The sequence below is a fragment of the Mustela lutreola genome, chromosome 1 (genome assembly GCF_030435805.1).
Source record: "Mustela lutreola isolate mMusLut2 chromosome 1, mMusLut2.pri, whole genome shotgun sequence".
NCBI lineage: Eukaryota > Metazoa > Chordata > Mammalia > Carnivora > Mustelidae > Mustela > Mustela lutreola.
Window position 1 is genome coordinate 231,852,085 of NC_081290.1, and position 18,571 is coordinate 231,870,655.

At 55.9% G+C, this 18,571-nt stretch overlaps 2 protein-coding genes across 7 annotated transcripts in view; both read right to left on the reverse strand.

Annotated features, from left to right (window-relative positions):
- Positions 1 to 7,034, reverse strand: part of ARHGEF17 (Rho guanine nucleotide exchange factor 17) — a 55,952-nt gene extending 48,918 nt beyond the window's left edge. The window contains exon 1 of the mRNA XM_059133245.1: positions 3,840 to 7,034. Within this exon, the coding sequence (XP_058989228.1) occupies positions 3,840 to 7,031 (3,192 nt within the window). The 5' untranslated portion in view covers positions 7,032 to 7,034. The remainder of the gene's footprint in view (positions 1 to 3,839) is intronic.
- An 8,999-nt stretch (positions 7,035 to 16,033) lies between these two features.
- The window catches only part of P2RY6 (pyrimidinergic receptor P2Y6), a 35,861-nt gene continuing 33,323 nt past the window's right edge, over positions 16,034 to 18,571 (reverse strand). For all 6 annotated transcript variants that reach the window (XM_059133264.1, XM_059133260.1, XM_059133276.1 and 3 more), the window contains 2 exons: positions 18,498 to 18,559; positions 16,034 to 17,654 (listed from right to left, as the gene is read on the reverse strand). In XM_059133264.1, coding sequence (XP_058989247.1) covers positions 16,634 to 17,620 — 987 coding nt within the window. In that variant the 5' untranslated portion in view covers positions 17,621 to 17,654; positions 18,498 to 18,559 and the 3' untranslated portion in view covers positions 16,034 to 16,633. The remainder of the gene's footprint in view (positions 17,655 to 18,497; positions 18,560 to 18,571) is intronic.

Genomic DNA, 18,571 nt, shown 5'->3' on the forward strand with positions numbered 1-18,571 from the left:
TAATTATAGATATTTGGTACAGCTCAGAACTCCAAATGTCCTGACTGTCTCCCCTCCCAGAACCAGTTTCCATGGAAAAATCACAGCAAAGAGCCAAGGAGGGAGAGGAGAGAACCCCCACCCCCATGGGTTCCCTGCTAAGGGGACACAGAGAGAAGAAAGGTGATGAAGAGCTGCAACCCAGGCCTTCCTCAGCAAGGCAGAGAGCTGGCTAGGCAAGCTGGGGGTGGAGGGCGTATCTGCCAGGACAGGGGGTTGGTGCTTGGGCCTGGCATGCCTTGTCTTATTGTGTGACCTTAGACCCAGCATCCTCCTTTCTGAGTCTTAAAGTTCTTTCCAACACACCCCCAGATCCCAGTGAATTAAATAACCACCAGGAAGGTGTTCAGGCCATTAGGGGTATGCAAAGGACACCCCCTGACTTTCCCCGACCCTGTCCCCATTACTTAGATGGCAGGCCAATTCCACCAAGAAACAGGGATCACCTGGGTTCCTTCACGTCTAAGATACTGACATTCTAGGACTCAGCGGGAATCTACCAGCTTGCCATTCTAAGAATCCAGCACTGGAAGGTTCTCAAAGCTCTAGACATTTGAAGAATGAAACGTTCAGAGTATCTGGCATACAGTAAGTACTTAATAAATGTTAGCCACTGTTACTGCTATTGCAGTATGCTAAAATTCTGAGAGTCGATCCATCTGTGATTCTGAGACACAGGCCATTTCCTGTTCTGGGCTACATCTGTCAAGGGGTATCAGCACCTGGGGGCAGAAGACTAGGTTATAAGACTCTGTACTCTAGGGCCAGGGTAGGGGAAGCCCTGGAAGGAAGAGTCTATCACCCAGGCTACTGTGGTTCTAAGTGGCAATGACAAGGTGTGTGGCAGGAGCAGGGCATGGAGGCCCCAACAGCTCTGCTTGGTCCCAGCAGAAACGCAAGCAGGTGTTCAGAGAATAAAATGACCACGAGTTAGTCCTCATTCCCTGGGCTCCTAGGTTCTCACAGCTGTTGCACAGAGTTGCCTTTCTCTTCCAACAACACTCCAACGCTTCCTGTTTCCCTTGACCATTCTGCCAGCTGTTCTCTCTCAGAGCTTCAAAGACCAGGCTGTCTAACATCCCACTGCGCAGATAGGAAAATCGAAGCCCAAGGTGACTCTGCCCGGGTCTCAGAGTGAGTCAGAGGTTGAGCCGGGCCTGGGTGCCCAGGCCACCTACTCACAATGAGGACATGCCATGCAGAGGGCAAATGCAGATTCTGGGTTGGGAGAGACCTGAGTTTGAGGGACTCCCCAGAGCCTAGGGTTGGGTCAGAGGCCACCTCTGCCCTCCCCCACTCCTGGGGCTCTCTTGTTTGCCCCTGGCTGGGTTCAGCCTGGTTTCTGCTTCATCAGCAAAGTGTGAAAGCCTCTTCTCTTCCCTTCTTATTCTGGAGCTCACACCACACCATCTCCACCCACAGCCCAGGGAGCGTGACTGGAGCCCCAGGCCCGAAACAAGGGAACATTGTCTCTTCCATGGAGGCCATACGGAGGGGGTGAAGAGCTGCTCCCCATCTTCCTGGAGGCAGAAGGAAGGGGGCAGCAGAAGGGATTTGGGCTAGCAGACAGGAGAACTTCCAGTTTTATGAGGGGTTTGGGGAATTAGGGGATAGTGATTCTCTTTTGAGCCAGTTCAAGTCCACCTGGTAATACTGAGGCTCAGAGTGCCCAGGCTAGTGCTCAGAAACCAGGAGGGGGCAGGGAGGAAAGGCCACAACTAGTCACTGAGAAGCAGCGGGGGCAGTGGAGCCTGTTTTTCCACCCCCTCTCTCCTGTTCCTAGGGAGGGAGTGGTCATACCGCCCACTCACCTGACAAGAGCCTGCCAGACAGAAACCATTATCCCCATTTTACAGAAGGGGAAAGTGAGGAATGGAGCAGGGATGTGATGGATCCTAGGCCACACAGAGATCTGGAGCCATGGCTCAAACCCTGCTCTTCCAAATATAGACTTACTAGTTCTCTCCTCTCCGAGGCAAGAGGGAACATCAAGCTAGGCCTAGAAAGATGGGAGAATTAGAGAGGGCTAAGGTTTGGAGGCTGGAGAGCAGCTCTGTTGAGGACAGGGAGAAGTTGGTATTATGGGGCCCGTATGCCCCACCTCATAGCCCTCCGGGGGTGGAGGGGGCTAAGCTTCTCCCTAAAGTTGGGGGACGACACGAAGGGAGGCAGACCAAAAGCCAATTCTGCAAAAACTCTCATCTCCTCTCTGGGTCTCAATGCTTCTTCTTAGGAGCAACCCCTTCCCATAGTTTCCCTGGGTCCCTGGTTCATTCCTGCCTTCTTCCCTAATTTAGCTTCAAGGCCCCCTGAGGAGATAATGCTATGGGAGAGACAGCTGGGGAAGGGGCCCTGGCAGGAGCTGCCCTTTCTTTTGCCCTCCCCCACACGTGTTCCACTGACAACAGGCACTGGAGTTCGGGCATCGCAGCTGTCCCACCAGGCTCTCTCGAGGAAGACTGGTCCAAAATTTCCCCTTTCCCCACTCCCTGCCTGCTGGCTCTCTCTGTGGCCTCCGTGAGAGACACCAGAGCCAGGATGAGGGGGAAACAGAGAAAAAGAAAGAGACACAAAGAAAGAGTTCAGAGGGGCTGTGAGAGTGCTGGGAACTGGGAGTGACCAAATCAGTCCAGGCTTTAGGGTTTCCAGGCCCTTCGCACGGGCAGGGAAAACAGTGGGCATGCAGGCCGTGGATGAAATAACTTGAACCATCCCCACACTAGACCCAGAACCCAAAACCTAAAACCGAGCTTCCAGGATAGGTGCTGGGCCATCGCAGAGCCCAGAACCTATCTGAACCCACAGCCAACACTCCAGGGACATCTGAAGGCAGAAGTGGGGGCCTCAGAAAGATGGAGTCCCCAAGAACTTGGGGTCTGGCAGAGGAAGGGGGAAACATTTCAGAGTCACTAGGAAGGGGGTGGTGGGCAGGGAGAGACCGAAGTTGGAGGATGGGGGGCCAGTGCAGAGGCAACCCTCCTGTGGGAGCTGGAGACCCTCCCCAACTTTCTCCAAGCCTCTGTCCGCTAGGCTTGAGCAGCTTCTTCTTGGTCCCTGCTCTCCCCTGCAAGTCCTTGCTTTAATCAGAAAAGGCACCCGCAGACCTCAGGCACCAAGGGCGCCTCAAGTCCAACCTGTGAACTCCCTAATCTGGGCAGCAACAGCTGGACGAAGGCTTAGGGACCCTGCCCACAGGCCCCTTCTTTCCCAGATGCAGAAGTAGAGGCACAGAGAAAGGCCGGGGCCACCAGAGTCCTTTGTAGAGTCTTTTCTGCTCCTCCGTAAATAACAGCTGTCCCTCTCTCCAATTCTCCCAGGCTCGGGGACAATCCCACATTTCAATCTGCCAAAGGAGAGCCACAATAGGAAGTACAAACCTGTCTCAGCTGTGGGCTCCAAGCCCTAATATCCTACAAAGGGTCTGGCCGATAGCACAGTATGACTCAAGAAAGACTCACACGTCCTTGTGTATTTATAAAAAAGAACCAGATAGAATCTGTAAAAGCAGTCCCTGAGAAACAGCTAAAGGACTAGATTAGAACCCTTTGTAATTATCACCCAGAACACTGCGAAGCAGGCAAGAACCTTCTTCATCAGCCCTGGCAGAAGACTTCGGGGCCTGAGTAGACAGGAGCCCTGTGTCATTAACACCCTTAAAACTACCTGAGTACTCCCAGGACCAGGGAAGCACCCTCAGACCAGGGCGCCGACCCAATGAGCACACTCAAAAGGCTCCTGAGGAAGTCAGCTCCCGTGGCCTTCGTTGCCTCTCCCTCCAGAGCCCCCCACAAAGGACTCACCACCTGTGGCTTGCTGCAGCACTTGCTGGCTGGGGCAGGTTCATCTGGGGCCCGGGCTGCCTCAGGGGGCTTGGCCTCAGCAGAAGGCACTGCAGCAGGGGTCAAGCAGGGCATATCCACAGGTCCTGGGGCAGGAACCTCGCCAGTGTGGAGGGTCAGCATATACTGCTTAGTGACATCCTCAAGTGACGGCGCCTGCAGTGCGGTGTGGGCTCTAGCAGGAAAGCCCACGGGCTCTGGCACAGCTACAGGGGGGCCGGCAGAAGTCGGAGGCTCAGGCACCATGATAGGTGTGAAGGTGGCAGGCACACTCGCGTGGCGAATGTGTTTGGAGGATGGCCGGGCCCGAGACAGGCTGCTAGTCTGGTTCTCGTTGCCTTCCTCTCTCTGTAGTTCCTGATGACTGCTCCGGGCTGGGCGCTTCTTGGAACCCCGCCGGATAAGCCGTGGGGACAGAACATCAGCCAGTTTAGGGTCAAGATGGAAGTCACGGTGGGCAGTGGAGGAGGCAGGTGGGGTCTTGGGTAGGGCCCTCTCAGACTGTGCCCGGCCCCTGGCAGGACTGGGCTCTTCTGGTTCTGCCCGCCGCTCTGCAAGAATGGGCTCACTGCTAGATGGAGGCAGCATGGGCTCAACTTCTCGGATGGGCTCCCCTCCGGGGCCCTCAAATCCAGGCCCGGTCAGCTCCCCACGGCGGCTGGGGTCACTCAGAGATTTCTTCTTGGGGCCTTTGCCAGCAACCCTGTCATCCACCACTCGCCCCAAGGCACCAGGCCCCTGAACAATATTCTGAATTACCTCCTCATAACCCTTGCTCTCTTCACTGCCCACAGACCAGTCACTGTGGCCACTGGTCAGACCCTCGTCCACAGCTGGGGCTGCTGGAAGCCCTGTCTTGGGGCTTAGCGAACCCAAAAGGTTGCTATCCACAGAGAACCCAGAGGGCTCCTCGGAGGTGGCAGCCCGGTGGCGCTGTGGAATTGGGTCACTCAGAGACCGGTAGGCCTCGCCGGCCTCCCCATTGCTCAGGTCAGTCCCACCAGGCCCTGAAGAAGGGACTTTGCGTCTCCGTCGGAGGGCACCTGATGTGGGAGGGGTATCAGGGGACACCAGGGCCCACCCTCCTAGACCATCTTCAGCCCCAGGGCCATAGTGGTTGGTCTGGGCTGAGGATGAGGAAAGGGGTCGCCATACCCCTGTGGTACCCAGGCTACAGAAGGCTGAAACAGGAGGCTCAGGGTCCGCCCCAATGCCCTCGTCTGTCAGACTAGACTCGGGACCAGAAAGCTCCTCCTGGGACCGCTGCCCCTGGGTCATGTCTCCTACCCAGTCAGGGCTTCCAGAGGGGACATCACTTCCGTCATCCTGCTGGGCACCCATTTGCTGGATCTTCTCAAAAACCTGACGGGCCTCTTGTACATACTGATCCTGGATCACCAAGGGCAGTGGGTCCTCCTCAGTACTTGGGCCTGCCAGCAGAAGCTCAGAGGAGCTGGGCTTCAGGGTACTGGTGCGCGATGGGCGGCGGGCCACAGGCTTCTCAGAGCAGGTAAAAGACTTTGCCCTCCGCAGGGTGGCAGTCAAGTCTTTGAGTGTGGGGCGGATGCCAGGTGATGCTGGGGCTGGAGCAGGTGTGGGTCCAAGCTGTGCCCCGGGGCCACTTGCTGATAGTGAGTCTCTGCCGTCTAAAGGGCCACTGCCGAGGTCATTGGGGCGCCCACCGGGCTTTCGGACCCTCAGTTCAGAAAGGTCTGAGCGAAGGAAACTGAGCAGCGTCAGGGTCTCTGAGGCAATATCTGGATTTGACAGGGACTTTCGCTGCCGGCTCTTGTCCAGCTCCAGTCCTTCATCTCTCAATGCCCTGGTGGTGCCCACAGGTCCCTTGGTGCGGCTCCGAGGCTGAGGCCTTAGGAGCCCCTCTCCAGCTCCGAAGCTAGGGGAGCGGTACATGCCCCAGCCCCCAGAACCCCGACTAGCCCATGGGTCCTCATCCTTGAGGGTCTCCGTGCTGGAATAACGGCTGCTACCACGGGACCCTGCTGGGCTGGCTAGGTATGCAGGGAAGTTCACTTTGGCCACGCGGAAGGTCCCCCCCACAGTGTCAGACACGGGCCGGAGTCCCTCCTGGGGACCTGGTCCACAGGGAGGCAAGCCAGTACCCCACTCTCGGGCTCCTTCCTCACTACAAGCTCTTGGAGATTTGGGGGCCTCGGGACTCCTGGCTCCCCCAGCTGAATCCATGCTGCCCAGGTTTAACCCATAACTGTCCGGCCTACAGTCCTTGTCCAAGAGGGAGCTTCCAGGCCTGGGTCCCGGCCTCCCACCCCAGCGGTGGCCGCCCTCACCGTCTTGGTCCTCGTCACTGCCCGAGGAGTGGCCTCCGTGGTAGGCCGGACTCTGCTCCCCGGGAGGCGGCGGGACCTCCTCTTCCTCCTCGCTGGAGCTGGCAGCCCGGCCGCGGCTGACAGGATAGGAGGAGGCGATGGAGGAGGAGCAGGAGCAGGAGGCCCGGGCCCCGGCCTGCGGTTGGGGGAAGCTATGCCAAGAATGTAAACCATCCGCCGGACGCTGGGCCCGCTCCTGTTGCTGCTGCTGCCGCCGCCTCCTCCCCTCGGTCCCTGGGCCGGGCAGCGGCCGCGCAGAACGCAGGCCCGCCAGGGGGAAGCACGTCCGAGGAGGTGGCGTCGGTGGTTGCCGGGGTTCGCGGGCCGGGGGCTCCCACACCGCACCGTCTGGGCTGGGCGTACTCGAGGCCTCGGAGTCCGCACTGGGCCGCCTGGAGCCAGGGCCGCCGAAGAGCTTGCGCATCTCGGTGACGCTGGGCCAGGCCCCGCGCGCCGCGCCCTCCGCCGCTTCTTCCGCGGCCCCGGGGGAGACGCCCCCGTCTCGGGCCCCCGCGTGGTCGTGGTCCAGACGCGGCGCGTCGAAGCGCCGGGAGAGCTGGCGCACCGACGGCGAGAGGCTGCGGAGCGGGCGCGGCTGCGCGGGGGCGGCCGGGGGCCCCGACGCCAGTTTGGACACGCGCCGGGAGGGCTGGCCCGGGACGGATGCGGCGGGCCGGCACGAGGCGCGGCGCCGCAGCCCGGGGGTGTCCGTGGCCTCCTCCCTCGGCCCGGGCCCGCCGCTCCAGCGTTCCAGCAGCTTGAACGAGACGCTGCGATAGAGCGGGGACCGGGGCGCCCCGTCCGCCATGGTGGCAGCACTCACTCTGGGGGGGCTGGCCTCGGGGAGCCGCGGCCAACCCCCCCCCCCCCGCGCCCTCGCCCCAAAGGAGCGCAGCAGCCGGGGTCCGAAGGCCTGGGTTCTGCAGCAGCAGTGTGAGGGGGTTTGCAGGGAGAGGGCGCAGAGACTCAAGCAGAGGTTTATCTGCCGCCGCTCAAGTTTCTGAGGCCGCGGGCGGCATCGGCTCCATCCAGCGTGGTCCCTCCTGCCTCAGCGCCGACCTCCGGGACCGGCCCCCTCTTCTGCCGGTGCGATTCGGAGCATCGCGGCCCGGCCCGGTCCGGGCAGGATCCCAGTGCTCTGTTCCTCGGCTCCGTGCCCGCCAGCCGGCCTGCCTGCCTCCCCTCGCGCTCCCGCTCCAGCTCCCGCTCCCTCCCTCTTGGCTGCTCGCTCCGCGCTCCCTTTTGTTGCAAATAAACTTTGTGGTTGAGGAAAGGGGGCGGGAGGCGGGGCCTGGCGCCCAAAAGAGGGGGTGGGCTCCGGGCGCGCGCAAGACTGGGAATCGGGATTTGGGGGGGTGGGGAGGGAATCGGGGAGGAGTCGAAGGAGAAACAAGACTGCTTGAGCACATGTAGACCGAAGCGACCCTCAGAGGACCCCTTCTGGAACCCATCGCCAAACTGCTCCTCCAAGGACTTGCTCCAACGCACGAAACCTCTTAGAGTGGTCAGCTGCGCCGACATACAGCAGGGGATGCACACCGACTGCGGTTCAGACGCTTCTGCACGGTAACACCTTCGGCCAAAGGAACTCAGACATGGAACCTTCGACCCATAAACTGGTATACACAGACTTTCAGGTACACCCAGAAACACTCTCCCCGCAGGAAAGGGGCGGGACTCGCCGCCAGGGGGAGTAGGGAGCGCCGCGGGCGGACCTGGGCGCCTGAGGCTCCCTGCCCCACCCCTCCACCCCGCCCAGGCCACGCCCCCCACCCGGCCCTCGGCCGGGAATGCTACGGTCGCGGAGACCAGGTCCAGCTGCCCGCTGCCCCAAAGGCCCCGCCCCTCATACCTCGGCGTCGCGTCCGGCTCTGACCCTCCCACGTCGCCTCAGGTGCTCCACCCTTTGTGGCCACGCCCCCACCCGCCCCCACGTTTCTAGCTCCCCATTGTAGTCACGCCCCCCACCTGCCCCCGCCGGCTCCGAGGTCCCCCTCCTCGATGCTCCGCCCTGAGCCCCCCGCCCCGCCTCCTGAGCTCCGTGGAACGCGGCTCTTACGCCCTCTACCGGCCGGATTCTCCTACCCTGTGGAGTCCTGGACAGGTAAAGCAATTCCCATCCCCCCAAAATGGGAGTGTTGGGAAGTCTTCATTTCCTTTCCTTCCTTTCAGCTCTTAACTAATCCCTGCAAGAGGCTTTTCCCAAATCTAGTCCCTTCGCCACACACACAACAGGAGCTTCAAATGAAACGCCCTTGATTTGCCACTGCCAAACCGACACGCCTACCTGGGGCCCTCCATGCTCCTATTAGGAGTGGGTGGCCTCTGTGGCTTCAGTCTGATCTGACCTTGAGCTCTCCTTCCACCTCTGCCCTAGTCTGGCAAGTCTTACATTGTCCCAGGTACTGGGGCCTTCCCCACCCCCACCTGCCTCTGGGAGGTCCCATTCATCCTCAGGGTCCCAACTTAAATGGAAGGCACCTCCTTGACATCTGAATGAACCAATGAGAATTTATGGAGTGCCTTGGATGTATGGGTAATATTATTTCATTCATTTTATTTAATCCTAGAACCACCCTGTAGGTGGATAATATTGCCTCTTCTTTGTGGGTCATGAAGGAGATGTAACTTTGACCACTGTCAAAGTCAGAAAATGGCAGCACCTTCAATGACTCAAATTCAGCTTTTTGGGGCTTCGAACACTATGCTCCCCTCTAGTCTTCATTGGTCCCAGATTCCTGATGAAGAAAGGGTTTCTCTCTCCTTGAGCCCCCAGCAGCCTCTTCTTCCTCACCTTCCCTGGGAACAGAGGATAGCCTGGTCTGACTCACACTCCCCTCAGCTCAAGAGGACAGTGTCTGGGCCTGACTAGGCTGACAGGCCCTGGGAGCAGGAGGCCCTGGTCCAGATGAGAAGAGCAGGGATGGGTATAGGGCAGGACAGTAGACACTGAGGGGTTGACTACTGCATGAGAAAAGGAAAACTCAGCTGGGATCTGGCGCTCTGCCTACTGCTTCCCTTGGGTTGTGGCAAATCCTTGTAGGGAGAAAACTTCTTCTTGGAGTGGAGACCAGCCTCCTGTTAAGTCCCTTACCTCAACTTCATCTCAGCTCTGCCTCAAAAGGACATCTCTCGAGGAATTGATGGCAAGGAGAGCCCTGCCTGGCCTAGTGCCTCTCTACCTTGGCCTAGCTGTGTGGCCTTGGGGCGTATCCTTACACTTCTCTGGGCCTCAGCTGTCTCATCTGGAAAGTGAGGAGTGGGTCTAGATTTCCCCAAGGGTACCTCACTGACTGTATTTGAAGTCAGGCTTTTGTTTGCTCTGGAGTGTGTTTCTACTCTTTGGGGGAAATTTTGGTATGGGGGGGGGCCTCATTCTAGGAGTCACTGCTTTCCTCTAATCACAATGGTCCCTAGCATCTCAAATTTGTATTTTCCAAACTCTTTCACATCCTGTCATATTTTGTCTTCATATCACTTCTGGAATAGAGGTTTTTATTCCCATATCACAGATGGGCGAACTGATGGATAGGAGCAGAGACTCAGGCCACCTCAGCATCCTGCAGCTTGGCCTAGAGGTGGGCTGACTGGGGCCTCTGAATCAGGAATTTCCCTTGTTGGGGAAGGAGAGTGTTTAAGGATCTGAGCTGGGCCTCCACCCAATGGGACACTCACCCAGAGAGTGGCTTGGCTGCTCCCAGCACCTCTTGAGTCCTCTCAGCTTTAGCCCCTTCTGATTCAGGATGAGAAAATCATCTTCTAGGTATACAGAGACCCTGATTGTGTTTAGCCCTTCAAAGACTCATCTAGGAGGTGGCTGGAAACACCAGGCCCCAAGGTGGAGAGGGGGGCACTGTGTTGGGTGTTGGGCTGGCAGGAAGGGCTACTAAAGATGGCGAAAGTTCCTGCCACAAGACCTGAGCTCAGACAGGAGAACAAAGGCCCAAGCAGGAATCTGAGACCCCCGCCCCGGGCTCCCGTGGACCAATGGGATCCCGATGAGCAGGCGGGATATCCAAATAAGGGAAACTTGCCAAAAGACCCCTGAGCTTTCCCCAAGACCCCTTAAAAGCCCCCTCCTCCCTGCCTTGGGCGCGACTTCCGCCACTCAGCTTTCCAGAGTTGCGGAACCTCGCCCGAGGGTGCCCACCTCCTCCCGGTGCAACTTTCCTGGCTCCCCTTCTCCTGAGCCCTGAAACTTCGCTGGAGAGTGTTTTTAATAAATCTTGCCTTGCACCCACTTTGCCTGGTGTTGTGTTTATCTCGCCAAAAAAAGCTTTACATTGGGAATCTAGAGCTGGGCCCAATGCAGGCACTCTAACAGACATGCCTGGGACTCTCAGCAGGTCACTTTCGGGCTCCTCACCTATGAAAGGGGAATGAAAACGTTAATCCATCTACCCAGTAAGTCATGGTGACCCATCAAGATCAGGGCTGTAAATCTCTTGGAGAAATCAAGATAGTAAGGTTGTGGTAGTCCTAGTCATGGCCAGTGATGGGCCTTGAGTACATAAGAGGGGAAAAAAAATGAGGAGAAGACCCCAAGAAGCAATGAGCTCCAGGAAGAAACTGTCTTAGGGGGAATCAGGCTCCTGACTCCGTTCCCAAGTCAATTAGAAATGACCTGAGATTGTCCCCTCCTGTATAATTAGACCTCAAATGCCCAGAATTGGATTACTTATAACCTTTTATTCATGACTCATTCTCACTGCTTATTTAATTGGCTCCCACCACAAAACAGAACAGCTAGGACTTTGACAGTGTCCTACATCTCATTACGTAGTTTCCCTAACCCATTCTGCTGCGGTACCACCCAGGATAACCATTATCTCCTGTGTAAGAAGGAAGGGCCTGGAGGACCCTGGGAATTCATGCCTTCAGCATGCCTTTGCTTTCCTTTTTGTACAGATTTGTTGCATCTGTGTATTCCTTCAAAGTATATATTTTCATTTCAGTTGTCTTTATCAAAAGGATATCTTGCTGTGTATAATTTTTTTTGGAGATTTCTTCTCTTTTTATTTTTTAAAAGATTTTATTTATTTATTAGACAGAGAGAAAGGTCACAAGTTGGCAGAGAGAGGGGGAAGTGAGCAGAGAGCCTGATGCAGGGCTCAATCCCAGAACCCTGAGATCATGACCTGAGCCGAAGGCAGAGGCTTAACCCACTAGGCCACCCAGGCGCCCCCGAGATTTCTTTTCTTTTTAAAGATTTTATTTACTTACTTGAGAGAGAGGCGGGGAGAGCATGCTCATAAGCCAGGGGGAGAGGCAGGTGGAGAGAGAAGCAGGCTCCCTGCAGAGCCGGAGGTGGGGCTTCTGACATCACTACCAGAACCAAAGGCAGAGACCAATTGAGCCACCCAGGTGCCCTGCCCCCTACCCCTCTATGTTCTTCTGAGCTCTCTTCCCTTAGCTGTAATGATCCAGGTTTCTGTTTATTTTATTACTGCCATTCTCCTCTATCAGACTAGGAACTCCCTGAGGGGCAGGGGCCCACTGTTCAGCATGATGCCTGGCACATGGTAGGTGTTCAATGTTCAATAAATGTTGTCTAGTGGCCGAACTGCTTCCTTGTCTGTACCCCCACCCTCACCCCCAGATTCTTTCTGAGGGTAGGGTCTGGGTCTGAGCTGCCTCTGTGTTCCCATTGCCATCTTGGAGGAACAGAGAGAATGTGTGTGGAACAAATGAATGAGGGAGGGAGGGGAAAGCTGCTTCTGTTGCTAGGACAGATCCAGTGCCCCTGGGCTTTTCCAAAAGGACAGACCCTGGTTCCTGACTCTCTCTCTCTCCTTCATCTTTGGCCCTGCCCCGTCCTCAACCCACAACAGCCAACACTCACAGGTCTCCTGTCTTAGAATTGCCTTCCCTGGACGGGGTCTCCCTGGGAAACTTCTCTCTTTTCTTCCCCACCCATCACCTCCACTTCCTCCCCTCACCCACCTCCCCTTCCACCACCACTCTGAAAACCCCAGGCCGTCTCTCTGGCTCCCCATTCTCCCCAGCCCCTTAATGGAATTCCCAGGGTTCTCCAGGCCCTTCCTTCTTAGTCTCTCCCTCAGGAAACCCAACCACCCCTTAAGCCCCCAGCCAAACGCAGCACCACCACTCCCCAAGTTTTGCAGCAACTTCTCTAAGCCTTCTTGGGTATCCCCAGATCCTGTTGACTCCTAGCTTGTCACCAGGCTAGACCCTGGCCCCCACCCCAGTCCAGGACACGGCCTGGCCTCCCCCTAGGTCCTCATCTCAGGATAGAACCTGAATAAAGGGATTCATCTGGCTGTGGGTAACAACAGCCCAGAAAGCTAGTGGCTTAGAAAAGATAAGACATTTATTTTTCTCTTCTGCAAAAGTCCCGGTTTAGGTGGTCCCAAACCAGGATGGTCAGAAACCCAAGCTGTTTCTCATGGTCTAAGATGGTGCTCCAGTTGTGATGTCCCCTTTGTAAGCAGTGAGAAGGGACGGGAGGCAAAGGACAGACAGATACTACCACTCTTTTACAGACATTCACCCCCTCCCCATATTAAATTGCCTTAAGGTACTTTGCTTATCTCCAATTGCCCAGGATTAAGGTACCTGGTCATACTTAGCTACAGGTAAGGATGGGAAATGAAGTTTTCATCCTAGGAGGACAGGTACCCAATTAAAAGAGAGTTGTGGTTGGCACTTAGCTGTCTCTGTCACAACTTCCTAGGCGGTCCCGTTACTAGGACTGGCTGAGGCAGGTGGACACTTGGAAGGCAAGTGAAGAAAGGAAAGGGAAGGGAGGGAGTGTGGAAGAGCTGGAGGGGGGGAATCCTAGTATCTGGTTTAGAAAAAGGCTGTGTGACCTTGACATGTTGATTCCCACAACTGGGCCTCAGTTTCTGTAATTGGCGGTAATGTAAGGATTAAATGAGAAAATGTGTATACAGCACACTGCACAGTGCCTAGAACTTGCAGAGCCCAGCAAATAGCCACTGCTGTTATTGTTGTGACTTCCCTGGGCTGGCACCAAGCCTTTGACTCTCCAGCCATGACAGCTGTTACGCCCAGTCTCATGCCACAACCCTTCCTAACCATCCTCCAAAAGCCTCCATGCCTTGGGCTGTGCTGTTCCCTGCACCAGGAACAACCTGGCCCTCTCGTCTTCAGTCTAATTACAGCCATCCTTCAAGCCCCAGTGGCACCACACTACCCCCCAGGAAGTCTTCCCCAAGCCATGAGAATCACCCTGGACCCCTGTGAACCCAGGTGCTCCCCAGACCTCTCACCATGCTCTATCCTCATACCGTGTCTCTGTCCCCTCCACCCCCAGCAAGCAGACCTCTCCAGTGTGATCCCCCATCACAGAGTGTGCTCTGGGTTAAAGTGAAGAGAGTAGGGGTGTGGGGACAAAAGGAGGGAAAAGGAAGGGGGCATTTCAGGCTCCCCTAATGGCACCTGGAATTCCTTGTACTGGCATGTAATAAATGACTTTTCCTTCTTGCAGGAACAGATGGGGCTCATGGATTATGGCCCTTGTTCTGACAAAAGTGTGCTGAGTTTTTCTCTTAAAAGACCAGCTGCGGGGTGCCTGGGTGGCTCATTGGATTAAGCCACTGCCTTCGGCTCAGGTCATGATCTCAGGATCCTGGGATCGAGTCCCGAATCGGGCTCTCTGCTCAGCAGGGAGCCTGCTTCCCTCTCTCTCTCTCTGCCTGCCTCTCTGTCTACTGTGATCTCTCTCTGTCAAATAAATAAATAAAATCTTTAAAAAAAAAAAGAAAAGAAAAGAAAAAGACCAGCTGCCTCGCAGGTGAAGGCAAGGAGAAATCCTCTGCTCTTAGCCCCTTGTTTAGAAACCTCCCAGGCCTGTTCCTAGAGAGAGATGCTGAAGGAACTTGTGTGTACAATAGGCAAGTTCATTATAATAGTACCAGGCATTGCACACTTACTCTGTTCCGGACATTATTCTAAGTGCTTTGCACATATTAATTTTCACAACCGTTTTACAAGATAGGTATCGTTACTGTTTCCATTTTACAGCTGGGGAAGTTAAGGCACAAGGAGGCTAAAGAACTCGCATAGAGTAAGACAGCTGCTGAGTAGTCAGGCCAAGATAAACACCAAGGGGACCTGGCTCTGGAATCCCTACCCTTTATGCGATTCTGGCTCTCAAAGGGAAGCTGGGAATGGGATTCACCTGCGGCCCACCATTTCCACTCTTGGAAAAGTAACCAGAGTGTCACAGTTCTTGGCAGTCTGCTGCATGGTCACCTGTCACCTGGGAGTCCCCACAGGGCTCAGCCGGCACTGTGGGCAGAGGTCCTCTACCTTCTGGCTGCCCATTCCCCTACTTCCCCAGGACTGGCAGCTGACTCGGAACAAGATGCAAAGTAATTAGGATCTGTAGTGCTTGGTATGACATTGCATTGTAGAGGGAACAGACCTCTTCTGACATTGCCTCACATCTTTTCGCTGTAACCCAAAGAGTTCCTTCTGTCCAAATTATCGGGGCACTTTTGATGGATTTCCAATATGGGCTGGGCCTGGTTTTCCCCCTTCCTCAGCCAGCTGCAAGCATGTCTCCAGCATGACTATGGAGTTTAACTCCAGCAAAGTCCTTCTCTGAAGGGCCCCATGGCCCAACAGCCCTGGAGGTGAGACAGGGCTAAAAGAAAAATACTAAGTTATGTAGTCCTTCCCTTCCCTGCCCTGTCCCTCTGCCCTGCCCTTACCCCTCCACTTTCTGAGATGGGAGGCTCTTGGTCACGGCTGGTTTGTGTACAGGGTCTGAATGGTATACCAGCAGCCAAGGACAGGCTAGATTGTTCTACAGGAGGAAAGCTGAGCTCTGGGAGGGGGATGGGGTGGGCAGGGTGGTGGAGATAGAGAGGAAAGAGAGCAGAGAAAATAAGGAGCTCTATGGGTGGGGCTAAAAGGAGGCATGGGTGGGAAGAGCAGTTAAAGAATTCTTATGTGGTGGAATCCCTCAGAGATCTTCGGTGAAGATGCCTTTCCAAAACTTTCGAAGGCTCAGGTGTGTTTGAGATGCCTCCATGAGAGGGCCTCCAGCGGCTCTCAGGCACCCACAGGCCAGAATGATGGAGTTGGGAGGGCAGGAGCAGAACACATGGAACAGGCTATCTTGAGACTGGTTGGTTGGCAGGCTCCTGGCCACAGGACCTTTGCACCTCCACGTTGCAGCCTCCTGGTGGCCCCGCACCTCTTCAAGCTGTTGACTTCTTCTAGAATGAAGCACTGTTGAAGGGGTATTTCCTCTCACTTGGGAGGCCTGGTGGAGGGGTTCTCAAGCACCCAGGCTCCCCCGAGGCTGAAAGAGGCATATTTGAAGAGGTAGGTGGAGAAGAGGTAGAGTCGGGGCTCTTCCTGGCATTCAGTGCTCTGGTTCTGTCCACACTGCTCCCTCCTGGCTTAACTGAAACTCACTGTTCAGGGCCAGATTCAGCACATCTACACCTCTGGGGTTTTATAGACACACAGTGCCTTCCATCATCTGCATTTTGGATTCCTCCCCAGCTCAAGCTCCACCTCTCTGAAGACGTGCTCCGATTCCTTCCTCTGCTGAGTCCCCACAGGCTGAAACATTCGAGGCCACGCTTGCCTTTATCTGGAGGGTGGTCAAGGGACAGCTCTCATTTTCCCAGCTTTCACACACAGGAGGCCATATGCCTGCCCCCCACCCAGCTCCCTCTACCCCTGTACCCCAGAACAGAGTCTAGCCTAGAGCTGTGGGAACATGCTCCCACTTCTATTGGCTGACCTCCTACTCAGCCTTCAACATCTGGTTCAGATGCCCCCCCCACCCCGTCCCCCACCCCGTCCTTGGACTGGATCATGGGCATTCTCTATTTATCTGTCCCAGCCTTGACATCATTGTTGTCAAGTGTTTGTAAGCCCGGTAGTTGGGAGCCTATATGGGGCAGGGCTAGGACTGGTTCTCCCGGTGCCCCCGAATCAACCCAGGCCCAAGGAGAAGGTGTAGGTAAAGGTGTGCTGAATGAAGGGACCATCACACATCTCCAGAGAGCTCATACTCAACCCATCAAAGTCCAGCTAGAACACTCCTTTCCAGAACTTCTCACCTCCTCCTCCCATCTTCCCTCAGTCCCTATACTGCTGACTCCAAAGCATCCAGCACACTCCTCAATTACAGTACATGCCATGCCGTATTTTTGCAAACAGCTTCTGGCAGCTTCCCTGACTCCCCGGGGGGCTGACTGGCACCTTCTGGAAGGCCAGGTTCAAGCCTGTCTTTCTGTGCCCACAGGTCCAGAGCATGGGCTCAAGGAATAGTCATCGGTGAGATTCTGTAGTCTGTGCGGGACCTCACTCCCTGCCCAGCTGAGCTAAGCTCTAATTCTCTGCCTGGTTTGGGGTTGGAAGGGCTTCTGGTGCCCAGGCCCCAGGTGTCCTGCCCCAGCAGACTCAGTGACCCTGTCGCTGCCACGTGGCTGTGAGTTTCTGGAGCAGCTCATGTGGCCGCCGGCGGAACTTCTTCTGAGTGAAGTAGAAGAGGATGGGGTCCAGCACGCTGTTGGCGCTGGCAAAAGGCCGCGTGCCCTTGTAGGCAGCAGCAAAGGCCTCCAGGACGGGGCAGGGGACACCGGCTGTGGAGCGCACTGCCAGGTAGGCGGTCTTGGTGATGTGGAAGGGCAGGAAGCTAATGGCAAAGACAGTTGCCACCACCAGGGCCATGCGGGCCGCCTTGCCGCGCCGTTCCCGGGCCACTGGCCCCACTGGGCCGTCCTGGCGGCACAGACGGCGGGCCAGGCAGCAGTAGCAGGCCAGCAGGGCGATGAAGGGCAGTAGGAAGCCGATGACGGTGAGGGCCATGCCATAGGGCATATAGCGGGCGGCCAGGGCTGGTGGGCTCAAGTCGTAGCAGACGGTGCGGTTACGCTGGATGCCGGTGGCGGCGAAGAGGGCTGTGGGCAGGCACTGGGTTGTCACGGCCAGCCACACGGCCCCGCACACCAGCCAGGCTGCGCGGCGGCCCCCACGCTTGTGCCAGGGGGCCAGCGGGTAGCAGATGCCCAGGTAGCGCTGGAAACTGATGCAGGTGAGGAAGAGTATGCTGCCATGGAGGTTGGCATAAAAGAGGAAGCGGACCAGGCGACAGGCGAGGTCGCCAAAGGGCCAGTGGTCCCCCTGGGCGTAGTTGTAGATGAGCAGGGGCAGGGAGCAGGCATAGAGCAGGTCAGCCAGGGCCAAGTTCAGGGTGTACACGGCTGTGCGGGTCAGGGCCCGGCGGGAGGTGCAGATCTGGGCAATGACACAGGTGTTCAGGGGCAGGCCAGCCGCCAGCACCACTGAGTACACGGGTGGCAGGAGCAGTCTCTTGAAGTTCTCTTGGTAGACACAGGTGGTGGGCGGGGAGCCCAGGGCCTGGCCTGTACCATTGTCCCACTCCATGGCTGCCCGACTGCGCTTCCTACATCCAGAGAGGCTGGGGAAGCAACACACAACCTGTCAGTAACCATACTCACTGACCATCTGGTAGGCCCCTGTCCCTCTCTGGGCCCTTATCTCCACTTGAACCATCTCTAATACTCACCACCCCATGGAGGCCCCACATAGTCCTCACTTTAAGGAAACCTAGAATACAATAAAGCTCACGCTTGGGAAAAATCTGGTTCACTTTCTACAATATTCATTTCCCACCAACCTTCCTGGTGAACTTCTATTCATCCTTCAAAACCCTAGTCAAATGTCTCCTCTGGAAGTAGAGATTGACAGACTTTAGTTTGGTTTTGTTTGTTTGTTTTAAATCTTTTTTTTTTTTTTTTAAGTTTTATTTATTTAAGTAATCGCTACACCCAACATGGGGCTCAAACTCATGACCCCAAGATCAAGAGATGCATGCTCTGCTGGCTAAGCCATCCAGGTACCCCAGACAGACTTTAGTTTGTGTCCCACCTGTGCACCTACTAGCTATGTGACCTTGGGCTAGTGATATACCTTATCTGAGTCTCAATTTTCCTATCTGAAAAATGGGGGAAAGATACACCCATCTTTCAGAATGATATGAGATTAGAGGTACTAAATCAAACTAAGTTTTACAGGGCTTCCCTGGGCTTTTTGGAGTTTGGAGATTATGGTCATGGTGAGCCTGCCTGTCTGTCTCTCCAGCACTGACTGGAACTTCCTGAAGAGAAGTGCCAGGTCTGATGCTCCTCTGTGTCTGAGAGCGTGGTCTGGGGTCCAGGGCAGAGAAGGCCCTGGTAATTCTGAATTAATCAACAGGAACAGAACGTCCATACACTGTGAGCTGACAAAGGACAGTGCCCACCTCCTCAGCCTGGACTCCACCTTCCAAAGCCATGGTTCTTCTTTTGGCTGCAGTCTTCTTATCTGTAAAATGGA